The sequence below is a fragment of the Arvicanthis niloticus genome, chromosome 9 (genome assembly GCF_011762505.2).
Source record: "Arvicanthis niloticus isolate mArvNil1 chromosome 9, mArvNil1.pat.X, whole genome shotgun sequence".
NCBI lineage: Eukaryota > Metazoa > Chordata > Mammalia > Rodentia > Muridae > Arvicanthis > Arvicanthis niloticus.
The window spans coordinates 57,292,358-57,314,800 of record NC_047666.1 but is presented as its reverse complement, the minus strand read 5'-3'; the positions used below and the strand labels follow the sequence as shown (position 1 = coordinate 57,314,800).

At 40.5% G+C, this 22,443-nt stretch overlaps 1 protein-coding gene across 6 annotated transcripts in view; it reads left to right on the top strand.

The window, feature by feature from the left end:
- Positions 1-22,443, top strand: part of Adipor2 (adiponectin receptor 2) — a 76,045-nt gene that overhangs the window by 50,663 nt on the left and 2,939 nt on the right. For 5 of the 6 annotated variants that reach the window (XM_034511664.2, XM_076940428.1, XM_076940429.1 and 2 more), the window contains 6 exons: positions 8,640-8,898; positions 11,659-11,778; positions 15,095-15,266; positions 19,172-19,358; positions 19,596-19,783; positions 21,289-21,482. In XM_034511664.2, the coding sequence (XP_034367555.1) occupies positions 8,728-8,898; positions 11,659-11,778; positions 15,095-15,266; positions 19,172-19,358; positions 19,596-19,783; positions 21,289-21,482 (1,032 nt within the window). In that variant the 5' untranslated portion in view covers positions 8,640-8,727. Of the gene's footprint in view, positions 1-8,639; positions 8,899-11,658; positions 11,779-15,094; positions 15,267-19,171; positions 19,359-19,595; positions 19,784-21,288; positions 21,483-22,443 lie in introns of those variants that run through there. The other variant, XM_076940432.1, reaches the window with a different exon arrangement.

Genomic DNA, 22,443 nt, shown 5'->3' with positions numbered 1-22,443 from the left:
CTGGCCTCGAACTCAGAAATCTGCCTGCCTCTGCCTCCCAAGTGCTGGGATTAAAGGTATGCGCCACCACTGCCCAGCAGAAGGAGAGTCCTTTATGTGGAAGTGAGCTACTGGCTGGTAACTTGAAGCCAAGTAAAGAAAATGGTTTGTGTTAAATGCAGAAGCATTATGGTAACAGTGTGTATGAATGTTTTAATAAATAACTTTGTAAAAAGGAACCAAAGAAAATTTGAATAATACAATAAAATTGAAGAAACCACTAGAGTTTATTAGCATGTAACAGTTGCTTTCTTTATATAATTCATCTGCTTTATAGGATTACAAAGTGAAGGAGTAAAATAATTATATGTACATTAGTGCTACACAGTGTCATACATTTCCATCTGTTCATCCAGCTGTTTGTTTGTTTATTTAGACAGGTTTTGTAGCTCAAGCTGTGGAGCTGAGGATGTATCTGATTCTGCTTCTGCTTCTGCCTTCCAAGTGCTGGGATTATAGGCAGTGTCACTGCACCCAATTTATGTGGTGATAAAAGATGGAGCCCAGGACTTAGTATATTTTAGGCAAGTGCTCTACCAACTGAGTTATGTTTCTAGTTATGTTCCTATCCTCAGAGATAGAGTTTGTGACTTCAGAGATGTAAAGTAGTGGGTGAGGTGGGGAGCCTTGCAACAGTGTGTTTATAATGCAGTTGAAGTTAAATTCATGTCTTAATTGGTTTTGTGTTGCTATGACAAAGTACTTTAGATTGGGTAAAGAATAGACTTGTATTTTCTTATAGTTCTCATAGCAAAGAAGTCCAAGATTAAAGTACTGGCAGCTTTGTTTTGTTGTGAGGGCTGCTTCTGGTTCCAAGAGGGTTTTTGTTTTGTTTTTTTGTTTGCTGTGTTCTTTGGAGAAGTGTATTTTTATTTTTTTTTAAATATTTGTTTATTATATTCATATGAGTACACTGTCACTATTCCAAGAGGGTTTTTGTTTTGTTTTTTTGTTTGCTGTGTTCTTTGGAGAAGTGTATTTTTATTTTTTTTAAATATTTGTTTATTATATTCATATGAGTACACTGTCACTATCTTCAGACACACCAGGAGAGGGCATTGGATTCCATTACAAATGGTTGTGAGCCACCATGCGGTTGCTAGAAATTGAACTCTGGACCTCTGAAAGAGCAGTCATTGCTCTTAACCGCTAAGCCATCTCTCCAGCCCCCAAGAAGTGTATTCTTACACCTGATGTGGGCTAAACTTTATTAATGTTGTGTATTTGTCTTAGAGTTTCTATTGCTGTGAAGAGACACTATGACCATGGCAACTCTTAGAAAACATTTAATTGGGGCTGGCTTACAGTTCAGAGGCTTAGTCTGTTGTCATGGCAGAAAGCATGGTGGCACACAGGCAGGCATGGTACTGGAGAGGTAGCTGAGAGTTCTATATCTGGATCAGCAGGCAGCAGGAAGAAACAGTGAACAACTAGGCCTGGCTTGAACTTCTGAAACCCCAAAGCCCACTGCCAGTGACACACTTCCTCCAACAAGGCCATATCTCCTAGTAGTGCCACTCCCTATGGGTCTATGGGGAACTTTTATTCAAATTACCATAATATTCCTTGCAGGGTTTTGTTTTGTTTAAACTAGAATATTAGATAATATATTGTGGCTGGTTTGATTACTTGTTACACCTTCCTTCCAAGGTTCTTATGTACTTGTTTATTTACTTAGTGATTGACAGGCTTGTTTTAGTGAAGTTTACTTATCGATGCTATGTCATGTACTACTTGGTCCTGGAAACCTGATTGGCACAGCTAGGGAATGAAGCAAGGACAGACATACAGATGTGTACAGAAAAGCTTGCTCTGATGCCACAGTACATTCCTTTATTTACAGTACATATATACTTATACACATACATATATGGGGTAGGGTGTTGGAGGATATACATATACGTACATCTATATATATGGACGTAAATTTCAAAGTTCAAATAGCACTCACCTTTTAAAAATATTCATGTTACTTAAATTATGTAAGCAGGGTTTTCTATGTGGGGTCTGTGAATGTGAGTGTAGGTATGAAGTACTTGGTCCCCAAAGCTGGCATCACAAAGGATTGGTTGTGAGCTGCTGGACATGGAACTGAGAACCAAATTTGGGGCGTTTGCAAGATCAGTGCTGTTAACCACCGATCTGTCTTCAGCTTCCTTTCTTCCTAATACGGTTTTTCTCCCCCTTCCTCTTCTCTTCTGTGATATTAATATATACATGTTATGTGTGCTTCAATCACATTATGAATTTTTTAAATTTATAGTGGTTTATTTCATTATCATAGGCTTATTTTTAAACATATTTATTTAGTTTTGTTTCATATATAATGTGTATTTTGCTTCCAAGTATGTCTGTGCACCACATATGTACCTGCTGTCTGCGGAGGCCAGAAGGAGGCACCAGAAGTCCTGGATCTGTGGATGCTAGGAACCAAACCTGGGTCCCCTGCTAGAACAGCTAGTGCTCTTAACCTTAAGCCATCTCTCTAGTCCTGACTATTGTAGGTTTTATTAGTAAATATAATAATCTGAAAATTTGTCTTTCTGCTTACAATTTTTTATAACCCTCATTTCCCCATCATTTAAGTATTTAATCTGTAGGACAGAATTGAGTTGTGGTATTGACAAAAGTGATCCTTCATATCTGTTACTTCATTTGTTTGCTTGGTCTTGTGGTCTATAGGAATTCATTTTCTTTAAATAGGTAGAATGCAAATGGCAAACTAGTAAATGAGTCTTTAGAACCTTCTAAGATTAGGGTATTTAATGGTATTTTATTTTGTTAAGTTTTTGGTAATCTGAAGGTTTACCTAAATTATTTTTCTCACTTTCTCTTTTAGGCTCCCCCCCCCCCCTTTTGTTTGATATAAGGTCTCACCATATATTCTTGGTTGGCTTGGAACTTGCTCTCTAGGCCTAACTGGCCTGAAACTCACAGAAATCAGCCTGTGGTGGTGGCACATGGCCTTTAGTCCTAATACCTTGGAGCCATAGGCAGGTAGATCTCTGAATTGGAGGCCAGCCTTGACTACCTAAAGAGTTCCAGGCCAGCCAGGGCTACACAGAGAAAAGTCTGTCTTGAAAAACAACAACAAATCCCAAACTCAACAAACAAAAAGGAGTGTACCACTATGTCCAACTGCCACTATTTCTTTCATCTATCTATCTATCTATCTATCTATCTATCTATCTATCTATCTATCTATCTATCTTCCTTTCCTTTCCTTTCCTTTCCTTTCCTTTCCTTTCCTTTCCTTTCCTTTCCTTTCCTTCTTTCCTTCTTTCTTAGATTGTATTTTGTGTGTATAGGTGTTTTGCCTGTGTGTATGTCTGCACCATGTGTGTGCACTGCTTTAGGAGGCTGGAGAAGGGCTTTGGATTTCCTTGGAACTGGAGTTACCATGTGGGTCTTGGGAAGCAAACCCAGGTCCTCTGTGAGAGCAGTGACTACTCTTACAACACTGAACTGCATCTCCAGCCCTTTTGTTTCTCAAGACAGGGTTTCTCTGTGTAGCCCTGGCTGTCCTGGAACTTGCTCTGTAGACCAGGCTGGCCTCTGCCTCCTGAGTGCTGGGATTAAAGGCACGAGCCACCATGCCTGGTGATTGCTTGCTCCCTTTCTTTTTTTCCTTCCTTCCTTCCTTCCTTCCTTCCTTCCTTCCTTCCTTCCTTCCTTCCTTCCTTTTTCCCTCCTTCCCTCCCTCCTTCCCTTTCTCCCTCCTTCCCTCCCTCCCTCTCTTCCTCCCTCCCTCCCTCCCTCCCTCCCTCTCTTCTTGACTTTCTAGTTTTTTTTTTAAATCACTTTATTGTAAAGAACTTGGAAATAAAAAAATACTCAAATAAGCACTTGTCTAGACCCAGAGTCTACATTTAATTTACCTTCTGTATAGTCAGAATCGCCATTCTGAAGTCATGGAGCTTTGCTTTGAATGTTACCATTTCAGTGTACATTTTACTACAATTCTCTACTCCACAAATCCATGACCAAGTTAAAGCTAGAAAAATACTTAGCCTTGTGTCCTCCTTGACTACTCATTGCCTTTCCCTGCGTCTGTCTGTCTTCTTTTACTTAGTGTTGCCCTTTCTCTTTCTCCTTATGTTCTACTCTACCTACACTTCTTAGATTTAGCCAGCAGCAGCAGCCTTGGTCCATGGTCCTTGCCTCCAGGTTCCTACTTTGAGTTCCCTCTGGACTTCCATCAAAGATGAACTATGACCTGGCAGTGTAAGGTTAAATAAGTCGTTTCCTTTACCAAGTTGCTTTTGATCAGTGGTGTTTATTGTAGTACTAGAACACTGCCAAAGTTTGATCCCAAGAACCCATATGGGAGGAGAGAACCAATTCTTGAATGTTTCATGACTCTCTCTCCCCCGTAGGTAAGTAAATGTAGTAAAAACTAAACATGTGTCTTCATCTGTTGAAAAAGCGCAATTACCCTGATATAGTCAGCCCCAGTTCAATACAGGATTCATTCTAGGTTTTACTTTTTTCTTCCATATTAATAATAACCTTTTTCAGCAGTGAGAGACTTGGCTTCTATTACTCTAAATATGTACACATTTTAAAAATTAGATCTATAGCCGGGCAGTGGTGGCTCACGCCTTTAATCCCAGCACTTGGGAGGCAGAGACAGGTGGATTTCTGAGTTCGAGGCCAGCCTGGTCTACAGAGTGAGTTCCAGGACAGCCAGTTTCTATACAGAGAAACCCTGTCTTGAAAAACAAAAAAACAAAAAAAAAATTAGATCTATAGTGTATGTGCAGGGAGATGGGGCCAGCCCATGTGTGCTTGGCACACATGTAGAAGTCATAGAGTCAGTTCTTTCAGAGTCAGTTCTCTTGCCATGTGGCTCCCAGAGATTAAACTCAGGTCTTAGGTTTGCCAGAAAAAGCCTTTTGCTGCTGAGACTTCTGGCTGGCTCAGTTTGCATATTTTATAAGGCTTCTATGTGACACTCTCCTTTTCTGGACCAGAGACCCTATGATGTAGGGTACTCAAGCCATCAAAGATGGACCTAGGGAAAGTGACTTCAGGTGTTCTTGTCTTGTACCAGTGAATGATTAAAAACAGAATCTTACGGGAGTATTCAAATGAGAATTCAAGTTTTATTAAAAATTATTGCGTAAAAAACAGAGTGGGAGGATTTTCTAAGAGATGGGGAGGATTTTCATTTTATAGAGAAACTGGACAAAGGCAAGTCTCTATTGAAGTTGGGGAATTCTCCAAGCTATCCTGGGCTGAGCCAATGGAGGGTCCCCACACACTATTCTTGTCCTCCCTGGCTCAACCAAGGAAATAACTATGCCATTGTTCATGTACTGTCCATCTAGTTAGAGATCTTTGAAACCCCTGTCTATCTCTGGCTCACTCCAGCTTGACCGTGACTGTTAGTCATGTGACCAGTGTTACTTCCCTTATCCCCACTCCCCTAGCTCTCTGTGTTCTCACATTCACACAGTTTGTAGCTGTGCTGTGGCAGAGAGTTGATGGTATCCATCCCCATCACCAGGACATAGCTATAGCCTTTCTTGGCTACCTCAAGCTTCTTGCCCATGGGGTAGTCTAGGGTTATATCCTAGGTGGAAGCTAGCCATCATTACTTAGAATCAAGTCTGTTCCAATTAGCTGTATTAGAAGAAAAAAATGTAAGAAAGGACAGTAAAGCCTTAGACACGTTTCTTAAGGGCTTTGCGCAGGCCACCCAGTTTGTGGTCACTAGCTCAGAGCCCTGTTCCTCTTCCTGTCTGTCTAGCTTGGTTATCTCATACCCACCCACAAGTCCTCCAGCCTCCAGCACAGCATATGTGAACAGCTTGCACTTTTCATCATGACCATTTTCCCTTATTACCTACAGACAGCTAGCATTCTCTCCTTTATGGCTGTCTCCCTCCCTCCCCCTCCTAACAGGGTTGTAGTCCTGAATGTCCTAGAACTCTTGTAGACCATGTTGGCCTCATACTCACAGTCTCCTGACTCTGCTTCCTAAATGGTAGGATTAAAGGCATGTGCCACCATGCCCAGCTAGAGAGCTCTCTCTTGCCTGGGCCTCCTGAGTACTGGGGTATAAACCACTATACCCCAATTCAGGGATACTTTAAAGAATCTTTATTCTACTTGGTTTAGTTTGAGGTTGAAAATTTGTAGCACAGGCTGGCCTTAAGCTTACTATACAGCCAAGTTAGCCTCTAACTGGTGATCCTCCGTCCTTAGCCTTCCACACGCTGGGATTACAGGAATAAGTCAGTGTAAGATGAGTGTAAGTTATTTGTGATACAAACCAGCTGACTCCTAGGGCTCGGGTTGTTTTCCAAGTGCACGTCCATGTCCATGAAGTCAGAGAGGGTGGGGGGAGGAGGAGGGGGGGAACGAGCGTGCGCGAGGGGGGGAGGAGGAGGGGGGGAACGAGCGTGCGCGAGCCCGCGCGCTGGGTATAAAGCCAGCTTTTTTGTTTTTTCATTGTACCCAGTGACCTTAAATAAGTTGTCCTTAATCTTCAATTTCCACATCTCTTAAACAGGGGCCAATAAATACATATTTAAGTTCTTCAGTAGAGAATTTAAGTGTTTGTTCCTAGTAAATGTTAGCTGCCTTAATTAAAATGAAAATGGTTCGTATGAGACGGTTTTGTAAGCTGTCAACTTCCCCTCCCTGCTTTGATACTGAGGATTGAATTTAGGGCCTTTCTCATGATAGCTAAGCTTTACCTCTAAGCTACCCCAGTTCTCTTTCTTTTTACTTTTTATTTTGATGCAGTCTTGCTAAGTTGTTCAGTAGACCTCCAACTTTCTACCTTTTTTGCTTCACCTTCTTCTTAGTAGCTGGAATTATAGCTTAACTACAAATAAATATAAACCATTAGCATTGTTTCTCTTAAAAATAGTCATTTATTAATAGCTTGCTATTGTCTTTATGTGATTGATAGAGTCTCAGATTTGGTGATAGCTTAAAGTGTGTGTGTGTGTGTGTGTTTTGGGGGGGCAATTTACACTCAGGGTGTGGGCAAGCTAGGCAAGTGATTTACCACTGAGCTGTCTGTATAGTTTTTTTTTTTTTTTTTTAAACAACTTAGGTGTATGGTTTTTTTGTTTTTTTTTTTTTTTGCTTGCATGTGTGTGCACTGTGTTCATGTGTGGTACCTTTGAAGCCAGAAGAGGGCATCACATCCCCTGGAATTGGAAACGGATTGTTGTGAGCCAACATGTGGGTGCTGGGAACTGGACCTGGTTGCTCTAAAAGAAATTAAGAGCTGAGCCATTTTTCTGGTTCCTTGTGCTTTTTGCTTCATGAACTTTGAAAGTGACTAGAGAAATCCTGCAGTAGTAAACGCAAACCATTGCAGAGATTCTTTGGCTAGTTCTTAGTTTATGTGTCTCCATCAGTATAACTTACTTATTATACAGGTATAACTTACATACAGGTTACACATGCACAGAGCAGTCTTGCTTTTCTTCATGGAGTTTAGGCCTTTTTACTTTGTTCTTCTCTTCCCTTTCCCCTGTGAGAACGTGTCTCAGCATTTCAGTGCATAGTATGTTCCTGGATCTTTCCTTCTAGGTGGATTAACTGTGGTAATCCATTTTATTCAACCGATTGTCTAGTACATTTGTGTGCTATGAATTAAGAGGTTTATGAGAAGGGCTTGGAAGGCTAGCACTTCTAAGGGATAAAATTATCACAGACTAGTTAGTAGAAAGATGATTTAAGAACGTTTTCACCACTCAAGACCATTGAAAGAAATATCTGTCATTTATTAGATATTTGTATGCACAGCATCTTCTGGGATTGCAGGTATAAAAGGGCTGTTTCTGGTCCTGAATTTCTTGCTTTCCATGATAGTCTAGTCAGAGACCAGAGCATCTAAAAAATGTCAGATATTAAGCATGTTGAGTGTAAAATGTTGCTGTTATATGCATTGCATACATTTAGAGACTTTTCTCCTGTTATATATAAAAATATGTGGTAGTTTTGGTTTTCTCATTTGTAAAGTAAAAGTAACCTTGGTCATTGTATTGTTTAAATGAAATTAGTTGTATAAAATACAGCATAATATGTAAACTTAATGTACTGTTTTTACATTTAGGGTTGTTTATTTGTTTTTGAGACAGTCTTTCCCTGGCTGGCCTGGAACTTGCTATATAGACTTGCTCTCAAACTCACAGAGATCCTCTTGCCTCTGTTTTCTGAGTGTTGTGATTACAGGTGTGCACTAACATGCCTGACTTCAGTTAGATACTCTTTTTAACTGAAAACAAAATGATAGGGTTAAAAAAAAGACAGGCAGAATGTAGTGGAATGTAAGTAGTCTTCTTGCTAACTCCTGACTTCTTTATGTGTGCTTCTCTGTTGGGAGAATGATTTTGAATACTTTCTAGTAATAATTTTATGTGCATAAATTCATACAACCACATATTTTATAATTAACATAAATGGAAATATCACGTCTTTTTTTTTGTTGATTGATAGATCTTGGCAATCTTTATTAGCAGTGGGTATAAGTTTTTAAGAATACTGCTCTTTTTAGTGATTGAATTTTTTGTTGTTTTTGTATATAATAATGCAGCTCATGTGTCTTTTCAGCACTCACTAACTTCTCTCTACAGGGTCAACTCAACATCCCTTAAAAACACATTCTCCCAAGAAGAAGGGACAGAAAGAAAGACCACTTTGTAAGAAAGGCTTTGGTATCCCATGAACGAGCCAGCCGAACACCGATTGGGGTGCACCAGGACTCCAGAGCCAGATATAAGGCTCAGAAAAGGGCACCAACTTGATGCTACAAGGGGAGGTAATAATGACAACCACCAAGGAGATGTGGAGCCCAGTTTAGAGACACCTGTTTGTTCTTCCTATTATGAAAATGTAAGTTAAAAGTTCAGAGGGTGCAAGTAAAGCAAACATTTATGAAGATGAGAGGTGACTTAAAAAGAATACATATGTGTAATACCTAATGTGTGTGGTTTTTTACAGGAAAGGCAGAGATGTTGACTTAGTAAAAATATTTTATTCAAATTTTATGTATGAGTGTTTTGTCTGCATATGTGTGTACTACATGTGTGTATATGCTTTCAGAGGCTTGAAGAGGGTGCTAGGTTCTTAGAAGTGGAGTTACATACAATTGTGAATCACCATTTACAATCCAATTGTGAATCCAGCAAGGTGCTGGAACTTGAACCCAGGTTCTTTATAAAAACAGCAAGTGCTCTTAACTACTAAGCCATCTTTTTTTTAAAGTTACATTTGGTGTGTGTGTGTGTGTGTCTGTGTCTGTGTCTGTGTCTGTGTCTGTGTCTGTGTCTGTGTCTGTGTCTGTGTCTGTGTGTCTGTCTGCCTGTCTGCCTGTCTGCCTGCCTGCCTGCCTGCCTGCCTGCCTGCCTGCCTGCCTGCCTGCCTGCCTGCCTGCCTTGGCAGCAAGCAGCTTTACCCACTGAGCTATCTTACCAGCCCTGACTTCCTTTTTTTTTTTTTTTTTTTTTTTTTTTTTAAAAGAACAGACCCAGGACCTTATGAGTGCTAGGTACCAGCTGTGCTCCCCAGAAAAACTTGAGGTTCTTTTAAAAAAAGATTTGTGTGTGAGGACTCTGGACCTCTTGATGGTGCATCAAGTTCTTGTAAACATTGAGTCATTTTTCCAGTCCAAAAACTTGTTTTCTTTTTTGTATTTTTCCCCCCTTGAAATAGTGTTTCTCTGTGTAGCCCTGACTGTCCTGGAACTTGCTGTAGATCAGGCTGGTCTCAAACTCAGAGATCTGCCTGCCTCTGCTTTCCAGTGCTGGGATTAGAGACATGTGCAATGCCTGACAAAACTTGTTTCTTATTAGGCTTAGATACTGTTTGATTTCATAGTTGCACCTTTCTGATGGCTCTTAAAATCAGAGTCACTGTCTGATCTTAAATGTTATTTATTTTTGTGCTTATGAGTGTTTTACCTACATGTATGTAAGTGTGCCTGGAAGCTTTGGAGGCCAGAGGAAGGTAGAGGACCCTCTGGCACTGGGCTGTCAGACTGTTGTAAGAGTCTCATGTGGGTGCTGGGAACTGGGCAGAACAGCAAATGCTCTTAAAGTGGCTGCAGGAAGCCTTTGCTGGCTGCAGTAGCCTTCATTAGCTTCTTATCTCCCAGTGCTTCAGGAGAAGGAGCTGAAGCCCCCCGACAGTGACTGTTGAGGAACGAGGTCCCTGCATCTTGGCCTGACGGTCATTGTAAGGGTATGGTTGTTGTCCTCTCAGAGTCAGATGACTGCAGCCTGGCACTAGAGATACAAATGAATGCTGAATGTTTTTTAAATCATATTTATGTTTTATTTTTAAGATAGGATCTCACTGTGTAGTCCTAGCTAGCCTGGAACTCACCATGTAGACCAGACTGGCCTTGACTCCATCTGTCTCTGCCTTTCCAGTGCTGTGATTAAAGGTGTGTACCACCACTCTTGGCAAGTGCTTATTTCTTAAAAATCAAAACCCAAAGAAGCTTAGAAGAGGCTCTTCCTGAAATAACAAACTTTAGAGGAGTATAAACTTGTGTTCCTTGTGTGAAGGAGAAAGGACTTTAGAAAGTATGCCATTTCTTACAGTGTCAATGAATTACAATCTTGGAAGTTGAACTAGCTACCGGTAGGTAGTGGTGGATGCTATACATGAAATAACTTGTGCCAAGGAGTTATTGCTATTGTTTGTTTTGAGACAGGGCTCATGCAGCCCAGGTTGGTGTTGACTAAGCTGTCTCCTGAACCCCTCAATTGAGGTCTGGAAGTAAAAAGCATCTCTTCTTCCTCTTCTCTTCCTCTTCTTTCTCCTTCTCTTCTTCCCCCCTCTTCCTCCTCCTCTCCCTCCTCTTCTCTTCCTCTTCTTCCTTCTCTTCTTCCTCATCTTCTTCCTTCTTTTCCTCTTCCTCCTCTTCCTCTCCTCTCTCCCTCTTTTCCTCCCTTTCTTCCCTTTTCCTCTTCTTCCTCTTTTTTTTTTTTTCAAGTCAGAGTCTAATTATATAGCCCAGTTGGCCTGCCTCACTTTCTAGTTTCTTCTTGGCCTTTATCATGAAGGAATGTTGAACTTTGTCAAAGGTGATTTAAAATTATTTGTGTGCCTGATGCAGCAGGAGGTGGGGCAAACGTTCCAGGGTACACATGTGGAGGTCAGCAGATAACCTGGTGGGATTTTGATATCTCCATCTACCATTATGTGGTTCAGGGATCAAATTCAGATCATTTAGCTCTTACTGGCCCCTGGAAGTAAAACCAAAAGGAAACTAATAAAGCTGTTTGAAGACCAGGTTGTGAAGTGAGTATAGCATTGCTGCTGTGGTAGGCAGTTTATCTGTCAGAATCAAAAAACATGGTTTTTGACTTGCTTGTATTTGTTTTGTGTTATTTTGGTTTGGTTTTGTTTCTTTGAGAAAGAGTCTTACTATGTAGCCCTGGCTGGCCTGAAACTCACAGAGCTCTGCCTGTCTCCACTGGGATTAAAGGTGTACACCATCATGGCCAACTTCATTTTTAACATTAATAGGTTTACAATGAACCAATTGCCTACTGTATTGTTGATGCTTGACTTTAAAACTTTGTATTTTCGAGGAAAGCATGTTGATTGGTCCTGCCCTTGACTGTTGCTATGATGTCTTTACAGAGCCCCGAGGAATTCGAGTGTAATGATGACAATTCCCAGGAAGATGAAGGATTTATGGGCATGTCCCCTCTCTTACAAGCCCATCATGCTATGGAACGAATGGAAGAGTTTGTTTGTAAGGTAAGCTTACAGTTTCTTATGATTTTTTTTTTTTTTTTGCTATCTATTTAGCCTTTCCCAAACAGACATTGTAAGAAGGTAGCAGTCCTTTGCTTATTGTTCTGTTTAGTGGAAAATCCATGGCAAGATGAGGACAAAGAAGTCTCCTGACTTTAACTTTGTTCAAGACACATTTGTAAAATACACTGATAAAGTTAATATAACGTGAATGTCCCATTAGTATATCAGTCTCTCCTGATAAAGGTTAGAAGAGTAAATGTAGATTAGATAAGACAGGATGAACAATTTGAATTGGTTGTGATAGAGTTATTAAAAAGCCATACCCAAATCTGTTCCACTGTTTAAGATGTACGGTGTAGTTGCTATTTCTAGAGAGAGAGTCTGGATAATCAAGCTGCTGAGGTAGGAATTTCAAAAATTTCATGTCATTTACTATTTTCAATGCAGCTAGTATATTTTTGTCTCTTAAATGGTTTTGTGATTCATTGAGTCTTTAGGACCCATTGTAGGTTTTTGTTTGTTTGTTTGTTTGTTTTGTTTTTTAATGATAGATAGAATTGAAGTTACTTGGGAATAAAAAGAAAGACTGGTAGGATTTTTAGTTAGATAAGCAAGTGATTAGGGTAGTATCCTGGTTGGTTTCATTTTGCTGTCATGAAATATCCTGGTAAAAAAACGACCTAAGGGAGAAAGATTTTAGCCCCTAATTTTAAGTTATAGTTTATTATTCACAGGGAAACCAGCTTCACTTAGATTCTCAGGACCTGGGCAGAATGAAGCCAGATTTTTGGCCAAATATCCCATTAATGGCCCTTATGTAAGTTCTTGGTAGAATTCTTGATACCCTCTGAGAGCTCATGAACTAGGCCTCCACTGTTTGTATTTCTCTCAGCATTCTTCCAAGTTCCTACAAGGACAACTTAGTAAGTTTTATGCTCAGCAATTGATGGCTTTTTAAACTTGCGATTCTAAATGCTTCTACATTCCAGTAAAAACATACAAAAACTAATTCAAATGGAATAAGACTCATGTCAGGTTCATCACAGCAGTTATCCTACTTCTGGTACCGATGTTTTCTTCCATTTCTGTTGGTGTGATGAAATACGCTGATAAAAAACAACTTGGGAGAGAGATGAGTTTACTTTAGTTCACAATTCCAGATTAGAATCCATCATTAATTGGGGAGCCATGGCATCTGGCACTTGAAACAGTCAACACCTAGGGTCACGAACAGAGAATGAATGCGTGCATGCCTGGGCTCAGCTTGCATTTTCTATTCTTAGACATATAGTTCGGGACCAAACCAAGGGAATGGTGCCTCCCACAATGGACAGGTGATCTCAGTTAATATAATCAAGTTATGAAATCAACATAGTTAATAAAATCAAGACAGTCTCCCACAAACATACCCACAGGTCAAGTTGATCTTGGTAATCTCTCAGTGAGAGTCTTTTATTGGTGATTCTAGATTTTATTAAAGCCATAAAACTAACCTTTCAAAACTAGGTTTGATCTCGTCAGTGTAAGTCTTTCTCCCTCTTTCACCCGTGTTTGTGTGTGTGTGTGTGTGTGTACATACATATATAAGTTCTTTTTATATCTTGAGAGGGAAGTGGCTGGTGTTAAAAAAGTATTGTCTCCTTTTCCCTTAACTCAGTGTATTGCATCCCTTTAGCTTCTTGATAGTCTTGAGACAGGAGAATCACTTTAGCCCATGAATTCACAGCCATCTTAGGCAGTATAGTCAGACCCTATCTGAGGAAGATACAATTTTAAAAGAATGAAAATATTTAGAAAAACAGGATGCACAAATATACATAGGTTTTTGTTTGTTTGTTGTTTTGTTTTTGCATTGTGCCAGTTTATTCAAGGACTTAGGCCTCTGCAGAATACTTGGTCCACAGGAGGTCTTGGAAGCAGTCCTCTGTAGCTACATGGGACAACTGAAGTAGTAGCAGGAAACATTCAAGATGAGAGTCATCTTGGCTTATTTTACTTTACTTTAGGAATATACGTGGATTGGTCAGGTTAGCCTCAGTGAGTGTAGGTCCTGAGGTTTGAACTGGAAAGTGAGAGAGACAAAAGAAGGGGAAGAAGGGATAAGGGATAAGACATGAGACTGTTTAATAGGTAGGGCTGCATCTGTTCTCAAGTTGGCACTTGGCTTGGGAGAATAGACGTTTCACATAAAGGAAAGCTTTTTATAGTTGTCAGTAAGGAAATAAAGGGCAGAAAATAGGACACAGGTTGTGGAAGGGGCACAGTAGTGGGCAAGCGACAGTCTTTTTGACTAGTGGAGGGAGAGTCCAGTTTATGAGGCTTAGCTGTTTGCTTTGTTCCAAGACCTCCAGGACCCAGTGGGGCGAGGTCTTGAGTCCTAATAATTCGTATTTGGATTTAGCTTTATAGTGTATCAGGTGGATGCACTGCAGGGGGAGGGGCACAGTAATGGGAACTCTTCTCCTTTGCTGCTGGATTCTGGGTGAAGTTAATCCTCATGGTGTGAGGTTTGGCCTGAGATGTTAGGGTTAAAATAAATAAGGTGCAGTGAACAGACTTTGTTAGGAGGTAGTGTAAGCAGTGTAAAGGTCCTTTCCCTCCCCAGGAGGTCCCTGGGGTGGATGCAGTTCTGATTGTGCAGAGGCCCCTTTTAACAGGAGATTAAAAATAGAAAGGTGCATCCAACCCAGGGGAAATCAACCCAGGGGATGCTCTCAATATAAACTCATGCGAGGTCTGTATGACATTTGTTTGATCCTCAAGACTCATTAGGTAAATGCTGTTATCCTTATTTTATAGGCAAGGAAACAAAGCCTTGGGATTGTTGTGACTGACTAAACTCATACTAGTCAGTAACAGAGATCTCAGATTTCCTAACCTGTGCCTTTCTCATTTAACACTTCAGTTCTCTTGTAGCAGAAAGAAGAGGGGAGACAGTTTAGCATAAGACATGAAACTGTGATTCTATAATTTCTTTTGTATCATCAGTAAGAACATTAAGTATAAAATGGTCATATTTAAGGACTGATTTTTTTTTCCTGAGATAACATCTGTTGCTCATGATGAAGGTCTGTGTAGCTGGGACTTGGAATTCCTCATTTCTTTAGCTGGACTAAAACCAAAGGTCTTTTAGGGCATAATTTGGTATATTTGTTTATGCTGTCCTGTTCTTAATAAAGCCTACCATTTAGAAATACATTTTTTTGTCAGTCTGTTTTACTTTTGACAGTATAGATACTATGGTAAAAGTTGTTTAGAAACAGTGTTGCTAATGACACCTAAAGTCACAAATATAACATTCTTCCATGAATACTAGGTATGGGAAGGCCGATGGCGAGTGATCCCTCATGATGTGCTACCAGATTGGCTTAAGGATAATGATTTCCTTCTTCATGGACACCGGCCTCCTATGCCTTCTTTCCGGGCCTGTTTTAAGAGCATTTTTAGGATACACACAGAGACGGGCAACATTTGGACACATCTCCTAGGTATGTAGTGTTGGTGCTCGGTGGTACAATGAAAATGGTGATTTACTTAGTTTCTTTGATTTTTATGTATTTTGAGAATAAGTATAGCACTCAAAAAATATGATAGAATTTATCTCCCTCTGATTTTCAGTAATAATTTCTCATTGGTTTACACTTTGATAATCCTAACTTGTGCTGTGAGTTTATTACAACCAACTCATCTTTTTCTCTCCTAGAGTTTTGTTTTGAGATAGGGTCTAACTATGTATCCCAGGCTAGTTTGGACTCATGATCCTTCATCCTCTTCCAGGTAGCTGTGTGTACCTCTTGCCTGCCTTCTCCCTAGATCTTTAGACAGTGGTCTCAAAGGCAAGGCAAGAATTGCTGTATAAGATGTACAGTATTTGATAAGTAATGAGAGGAGAATGTGTCAGAAAGTGTAAGCAGATTCTTTCCATTCATTACTTAGATTATTTATAGTTAAATTTCACTTGACATGAATAGAATATGAAACTGATTTTTCCATTATGATTTTTGTAAAATTAAAGAATACAGTGGGGACAAATGATAATCTTTCAGTAAAAGGAACAGTCTAGCTGAGGTAGCCATTATAAAGAAGAATGAAGTAGGGTGAGACATGGCTGTACATATCAGTCCCAACACCTGGGAGGAGAGACGGGATTGTATCAGGTAGCCTGTGATGTGTTGTGAGACTCTGTCTTGAACAGATAAAGTTCAGTATCAGCCTCAAGGAAAATCCAGATGTAAGTCCTGGTGACCTGGGTTAGGTAAAGGTTTCTTGGAATTGATACCTAGAGTACATGTAACCAAAGAAAGAAGAAACTGGATTTTGTCAAAGTTAAAAAAAAAATGTTTGCTACAGAATATTGTCAAGAAAGTTAAAAGAATAACCCTCAGAGTGAGAGAATATTTGCAAATCATGTTATACCTAGTCTACCACAGGACTCTTGTAAGTTAACAGTATAAGCAGCCCATCCTTGCCGGGCAGTGGTGGCACATACCTTTAATCCCAGCACTTGGGAGGCAGAGGCAGGAGGATTTCTGAGTTTGAGGCCAGCCTGGTCTAGAGAGAGAGTTCCAGGACAGCCAGGACTACACAGAGAAACTGTCTCAAAAAACCAAAAACAAACAAACAAAAAAAAAACCAACAACAACCCAAAAACACCCCCCCTGCCCCCCAAAAAACCCCCAAAACAACAATAACAAAAACCAGCCCATCCTTTTGTGAGGGGCAGTAAATCTCCTTTGTAGACACTTCTAGAAACATGTACTTGGAAAAGGTATATTTTTATCAGTCATTTAGGAACTACAAGACACAGACAGAAGTACAATGAAATACCATTTCACTCCCTCCAGGATTGCTATGATCAAGAAAATGGGAAGTAAGTCTCGGCCATTAGGGATATGCAGAAATAATGCTATTAGGAATGAAAATGGGTCAGCACCTGTGGAAAACAGGTAGTTTGTCAGAAAGCTAACAGAGTCACTGGCAGTTTTACTTCTGCTGAATATTCAACAGAAGATGTATATGAATGTTTTAGCAGCACTATTAATAGAGACAACCTGCTGCCGAATAGATAAACCACACATGCTTTAGTCATGCAATCAGACATTGTTTGGGTGTCCGTGAAGATGGTCAGTTAAGTACAGGCTGTTGCTTCTAGATTTTATGTCTTAAGTTAAACCCCCAGGCCTCCAATGGTAGATATTCTCTCAGAGTGAGAGAATACTTGCTATCACGTTATACCCAGTCTACCACAGGACTCTTGTAAGGTAACAGTATAAACAGCCCATCCTTTTGTGAGGGGCAGTGAGTCTCCTTTGTAGACATTTCTAGAGAGTTGACTCCTACAAGTTCTCTGGCTTGCATACATGCACAAAAATAAGTAAGTAAAAGTAAGATTAAGATTTTGGCTATAAAAAGGGTGAATCACTGATGATTATTACACGTTGAGTGTGTTATTAAATGGAGAGATACAACAGGCTACAAAATTGAATGATTCCATGTATATGAAACATCCAGAAAAGGCAAATTCATCGGAACAGAAAGTAGATTAGTGTCTGTCTAGTACTGGAGGGAGCTGAGAATATCCAATGACATCGGGTACCGGTCTCCAGCATGATGAAGATGGTTTGCAGGTCGTCCTGATTGATGGTTGTACAGACTTGGGAATATACTAGTTTCTGGCTATACTACATTCAACTTGAATTTCTTTTTTTGTTGTTTGTTTGTTTATTTTTGAGACAACATTTCTCTGTATATGCAGCCTGTAACTCTGGCCATCCTGGAACTTGCTGTATAGGCCAGACTGGCCCTTGAACTCTGAAATCCATCTGTCTCTGCCTCCCAAGTGCTGGGATTAAAGGTGTGCGCCACCACTGCTTGGCTTAATTTGTGTTTGTTACCTCAGGTTTAGTTTCTACTCTGTCTCCAAGTTCCTGCTAGTATAGTGAGAGTAGAATAGAGAATAAGCAAGTTTGTTGATAGCATCTAAGTCAGATAATTTTTTAATTCAAATTACCTGATTAGAATGAATTACAGTGTTAATCACAGAATCACTTATCAGCTTCTGTCTGGGTCTCCTTTAGCCCTTTGCTAAGTAATAAGAGCATGGTATCTTATTGTGGAGACCAGTTTAACTACTGGTTAAGTGGTTAAGTATTTAAGTATAAGATAGGCCTAGTGGCACAGCTATAAGGGAGGCTGAGGCAGGAAGATCATAAGTTTAAGGCCTGCTTGTGTTAAGAGTGTGTCTGGGCAATTTAGTGAAAGTGACTCAAAAATTACAAAAATTGGCCTAGTAAAATGGTACACACACGCTCTCTTATTTTTTTAAAAGCAATTACTGCCCTTAATAGAGGATCAAAGTTCGATTCCCAGCACTCAGATGGCAGCCAACAAACCATCTGGGACTACAGGAAGGAGATCCATGTAGGCAAAATACCCATACACATAACAATAGAGAAATTAAAAAAAAAAAATCCAAGGAGGGCAGCTTAGTGGTGAGTGCTTGCCTAGCATGTTATGAGGTCTTGAGCTAAATCTCTAGCACATAAACAAACCCTAGAAACCCAAAACACAACCAAACAACAAAAAACTTGGTATGAACCTATAGTGGTGGCCACATGCCTTTATTCCCAGCACTCAGGAGACAGAGGCAGGCAGATAGCTAAATTTGAGGCCAGCCTGGTCTATGCCGTGTGAACTCCAGGCCAACCAGGACTACATAGTACTGAGACCCATTCTCAAACGAAGCACATGGTTAGGTATGGAGTTTGACCGTGATGTACTGGGTCAGCTAGTGAACAGCACAGGATTCTTCAGCATCTATAAACAAAGGTGAAGTGGAGCTTTGAAAGCACTTATAAGCCTATGTGTCACAATTGCATACGTAACAGTTGAGCTTAAATCTAAGGGAATTGTCATCTCTGGCTTCTTTTTGGATTGTGGTCCTTAGATGAATGAGAAATTATCTTCCTCTTCCTCTTTTTTTCTTTCTCAGATGGTCTTCTTTTTTACCCCAGGCTACCTCAGATTCCTCTGTTGCTGAGGGTGACCTTGAATCTATAATTCTCCTGCTTCCAAGTGCTAGGGTTAAGGTGTGTGCCACCATACCAGGTTTATATGGTGCTGAGGATGGAACCCAGGGCTTTGTGCATGCTGGGAAGCACTCATTACTTCCTCAACTAGTTATTATTCTTTGTGCTCAAAGTTTATGACATTTAAAGTGTGCATGACACTAGCAGCATTGGAAGTAAACTAAATCTTGGATAAACATTATGTTTGGATTTTTTTTCTCACAGAATTTATTGTTCTAGTATTATTGCTACTGGGAAAATTTGAAAACGCAGTGTACAACACTGTCCTGTCAGCGTTTTATCCATTTCTTGTATTATTTTCCTAGGTTGTGTATTCTTCCTGTGCCTGGGGATCTTTTATATGTTTCGCCCAAATATATCTTTTGTGGCCCCTCTGCAAGAGAAAGTGGTTTTTGGATTGTTCTTCTTGGGAGCCATTCTCTGCCTTTCCTTTTCATGGCTCTTCCACACGGTGTACTGCCACTCAGAAGGGGTCTCCCGACTCTTCTCTAAGTAAGTATTCATGATGTCCTTGTTATCAGCCGTGCTTTAGGGGCAGTAGGGCAGGAACAGCCTCCAACAGAGCTGTCAGGATTCTGAGCTACCATACACGAACATCGTCCTTTCAATGATGCCAACAGCCCAGTTTGTTTCTTAGTTGTTGCTGATAAGTCATGGGGGATTAATTGGAGCCTATAATGGATGATAAGTTTTAGCATTAAATGGAGTTTTTTTAAATTTTAATCCTAGATTGGATTACTCTGGTATTGCCCTTCTGATCATGGGAAGTTTTGTTCCTTGGCTTTATTATTCTTTCTACTGTAACCCACAACCTTGCTTCATCTACCTGATTGTCATCTGTGTGCTGGGCATTGCAGCCATTATCGTCTCTCAGTGGGACATGTTTGCCACCCCTCAGTATCGGGGGGTCAGAGCAGGTGAGTGCATGTGAACGTGCAGTTATCACTGGACATTTAAGGCGCACCGTTAGAATCAGAAGCTGTGCTTTTCAGTGCAGAGATACAGTAACTGTCCTGCTTGTTGTTAGGCTTCTGGCCTGGTGCTCAGTTAGGAGGAAGCACAGGGCTGAAGAGCAGTGATAAGATGGGTGCACACACATATTTTAGGCAGTGTTGTTTGAGGAAATACTACATATAATGACTTCTGTATTCTTTCAGCTGATTCTTTTTGTGTTATATTTAGTATTATTTTTGAATTTAAATTGCTTTGATAAATAAGGCCAGAGTTCATGCTGAGTATGCTCCAGTAACCTTTGATATTTAGGTAGTGCCTACTGAGTGCCCTGTGACGTCGACAGCCTTCTTGTTCAATTGTGGCATTTGTAGAACCAGAAGTTTGAAAGACACTGCCTTTAATTTTTGTAGGCTCTGCTGAGTGATTCTGACACAATCTTTATGAACTCTGTGTCTGAAGTTGTGTCTTCTGCTCTCTGTCCTGAAGTAATACCTAGTGCCTCCCAAGTGGCATTACAACACACATTTCTTCTTGTTATAAAATTCAAGCCTGGTTCATCTGCATGTACTTGGAATGCTAGAAACAGAACTGACTTCATGTTAGTGACATGCCAGTCTTCTGCTCTCCTGCATTTGAAGATGTCCACAGAAGCAAACAGGCAATAGGCAACACTGGCTTTTCAGTTCTTCACTAGGTCAGTGGTGTTAGCCCTATTTGAGTACATGGGCTAAGAACATCTTTGCTGAGTTGAGCTGAGCATTCTACTATTTGTAAACACTAGGTTAAGTCTTGTACCTTTGACTGGAGAGTGAAAAGGACTATTAGCCTTTGTTCATATGCAAAGGAAAAGAACCATGTAGCAGTGCTTTGGAGGACAGAAGACGGGTGGAATAGTTTTTATTTGGGTCTGCTTGGTCCCTGACTTTGATGTAGTTAGCGAGCCATTTATTCCTCTCATTTAGGTGCACATGTTTTCTGAGTGTGAGTCTGTATGCATCCGTGTATATATTTTGTGGCATGCTATCAGCTTACTATCAGTTCTGGAGGTCCTGGAGTCTGTGAGGAACAATGACAGCCTATTGTTGTATTCTGCCTGTAAATGGTGGCATTCAAGGAAGTCTAAACAAGTCCCCCAAGTCCCCCGTGCTTTTTCTTTTCTAACGCTCCTGGCAGTGGGTTTTTGTTTTTTCTGTTTTTTTGTTTGTTTGGTTTTTTTTTTGTTTTTTGTTTCCTTAGGGCTGCTTACACAGCCTGGCTTACCATGAGGCTTCTTGTATTTCTAAGTAGAACATAGCTACATTGTCTTTTGTGATGAATGGTGTCTCGGAGTTTGAAGGACTTTTTTCTTTAAAACAAGAATGACCTTACTTTGGAATTGAAAGTTGATCAAAATAAATGGAATTAAGTCATAACACTGACTTCTTATTTTTCTTGTGTATTCTCTTTCTTCTGTTCTCTGGTAACTTAGGAGTGTTCGTGGGCTTAGGCCTGAGTGGAATCATCCCTACTTTGCATTATGTCATCTCAGAAGGGTTCCTGAAGGCTGCCACCATAGGGCAGATAGGCTGGCTAATGCTCATGGCTAGCCTCTATATCACAGGAGCTGCCCTCTATGCGGCCCGTATCCCTGAGCGCTTCTTTCCTGGCAAATGTGACATCTGGGTAAGTGTGGTCAACAGTGATAAGATGTATATGTTGCTGTTAGTGGGCCAGTGGCATATGGGGAGTGATATAATCACAAGTTTTAAAAGTAAGAGGCTTGCATCCCAGTCTTAGCTCTGTCCCTTGTGTGGATTCTCTGGACAGTGAACGTAGTAATTTTGGTAGGCAGATTCCTGAGTTTGAAGCCACCCTGATCTATAGAGTGAGTTTCAGGACAGCCAGGGCTTCAAACAAACAACAAAAAAATACCAAGGGGGAGTGAGTTATTAATTTATTTTAGTTATTAATTTGTGTGTTTGATTTTTATGTTAGAGCGGGCATGCTATGGTGCCTCTGTAGAAGTCAGGGGGTATCTTTCAGGAATCGACTCACTTCTGCTTATGGTGGTGTGTGTCTGGTAGAGGAATGGAGGACAGAGAGGTAACTAGACTGTGGTCAGCAATGAGAGATGAGGGAAGAGAAAGGAGGGAAGAACATGAGGAACTGTAAAGATGGACCTTTCTAACCTAAGGGAACCTGAGACATCTTCAGCAGTGAGATGCATGTGGAGTGCTCTTAAATAACTGCCCGAGGCCTGCCTGGGGACCCGCCTCTCCGGTTTGCTCAGAGTTGTGTGGTGAGCTGGCCACCATGCTCTTAAAGTTAGGTTCGCTGTCTGAAAATGGAGATGGTCTCAACCTCAGTCTTCTGAGCTTCAGGTTAGCTAATTTAGCCTTTTGTTTTTCTTTATTTATACTTCTAGAATCAGTGTCTTGATAAACACCACTGTGCCTTTTCATTTTGAGACCAGGAGAGAATGTTGTAATTTATTGTGTCCATCAGTAAGCCATAGCCTACTGCTACTTGTCAAGGAATCCTTGGGAATTTGGTGGCCTGACTGCATGGTCTGTGGAATTTGCCCCCAAGTTCTCTAGATTAGTGGCAGTCCCTGTATTTCTCTTGGGAGAACTCTGACTCAGGA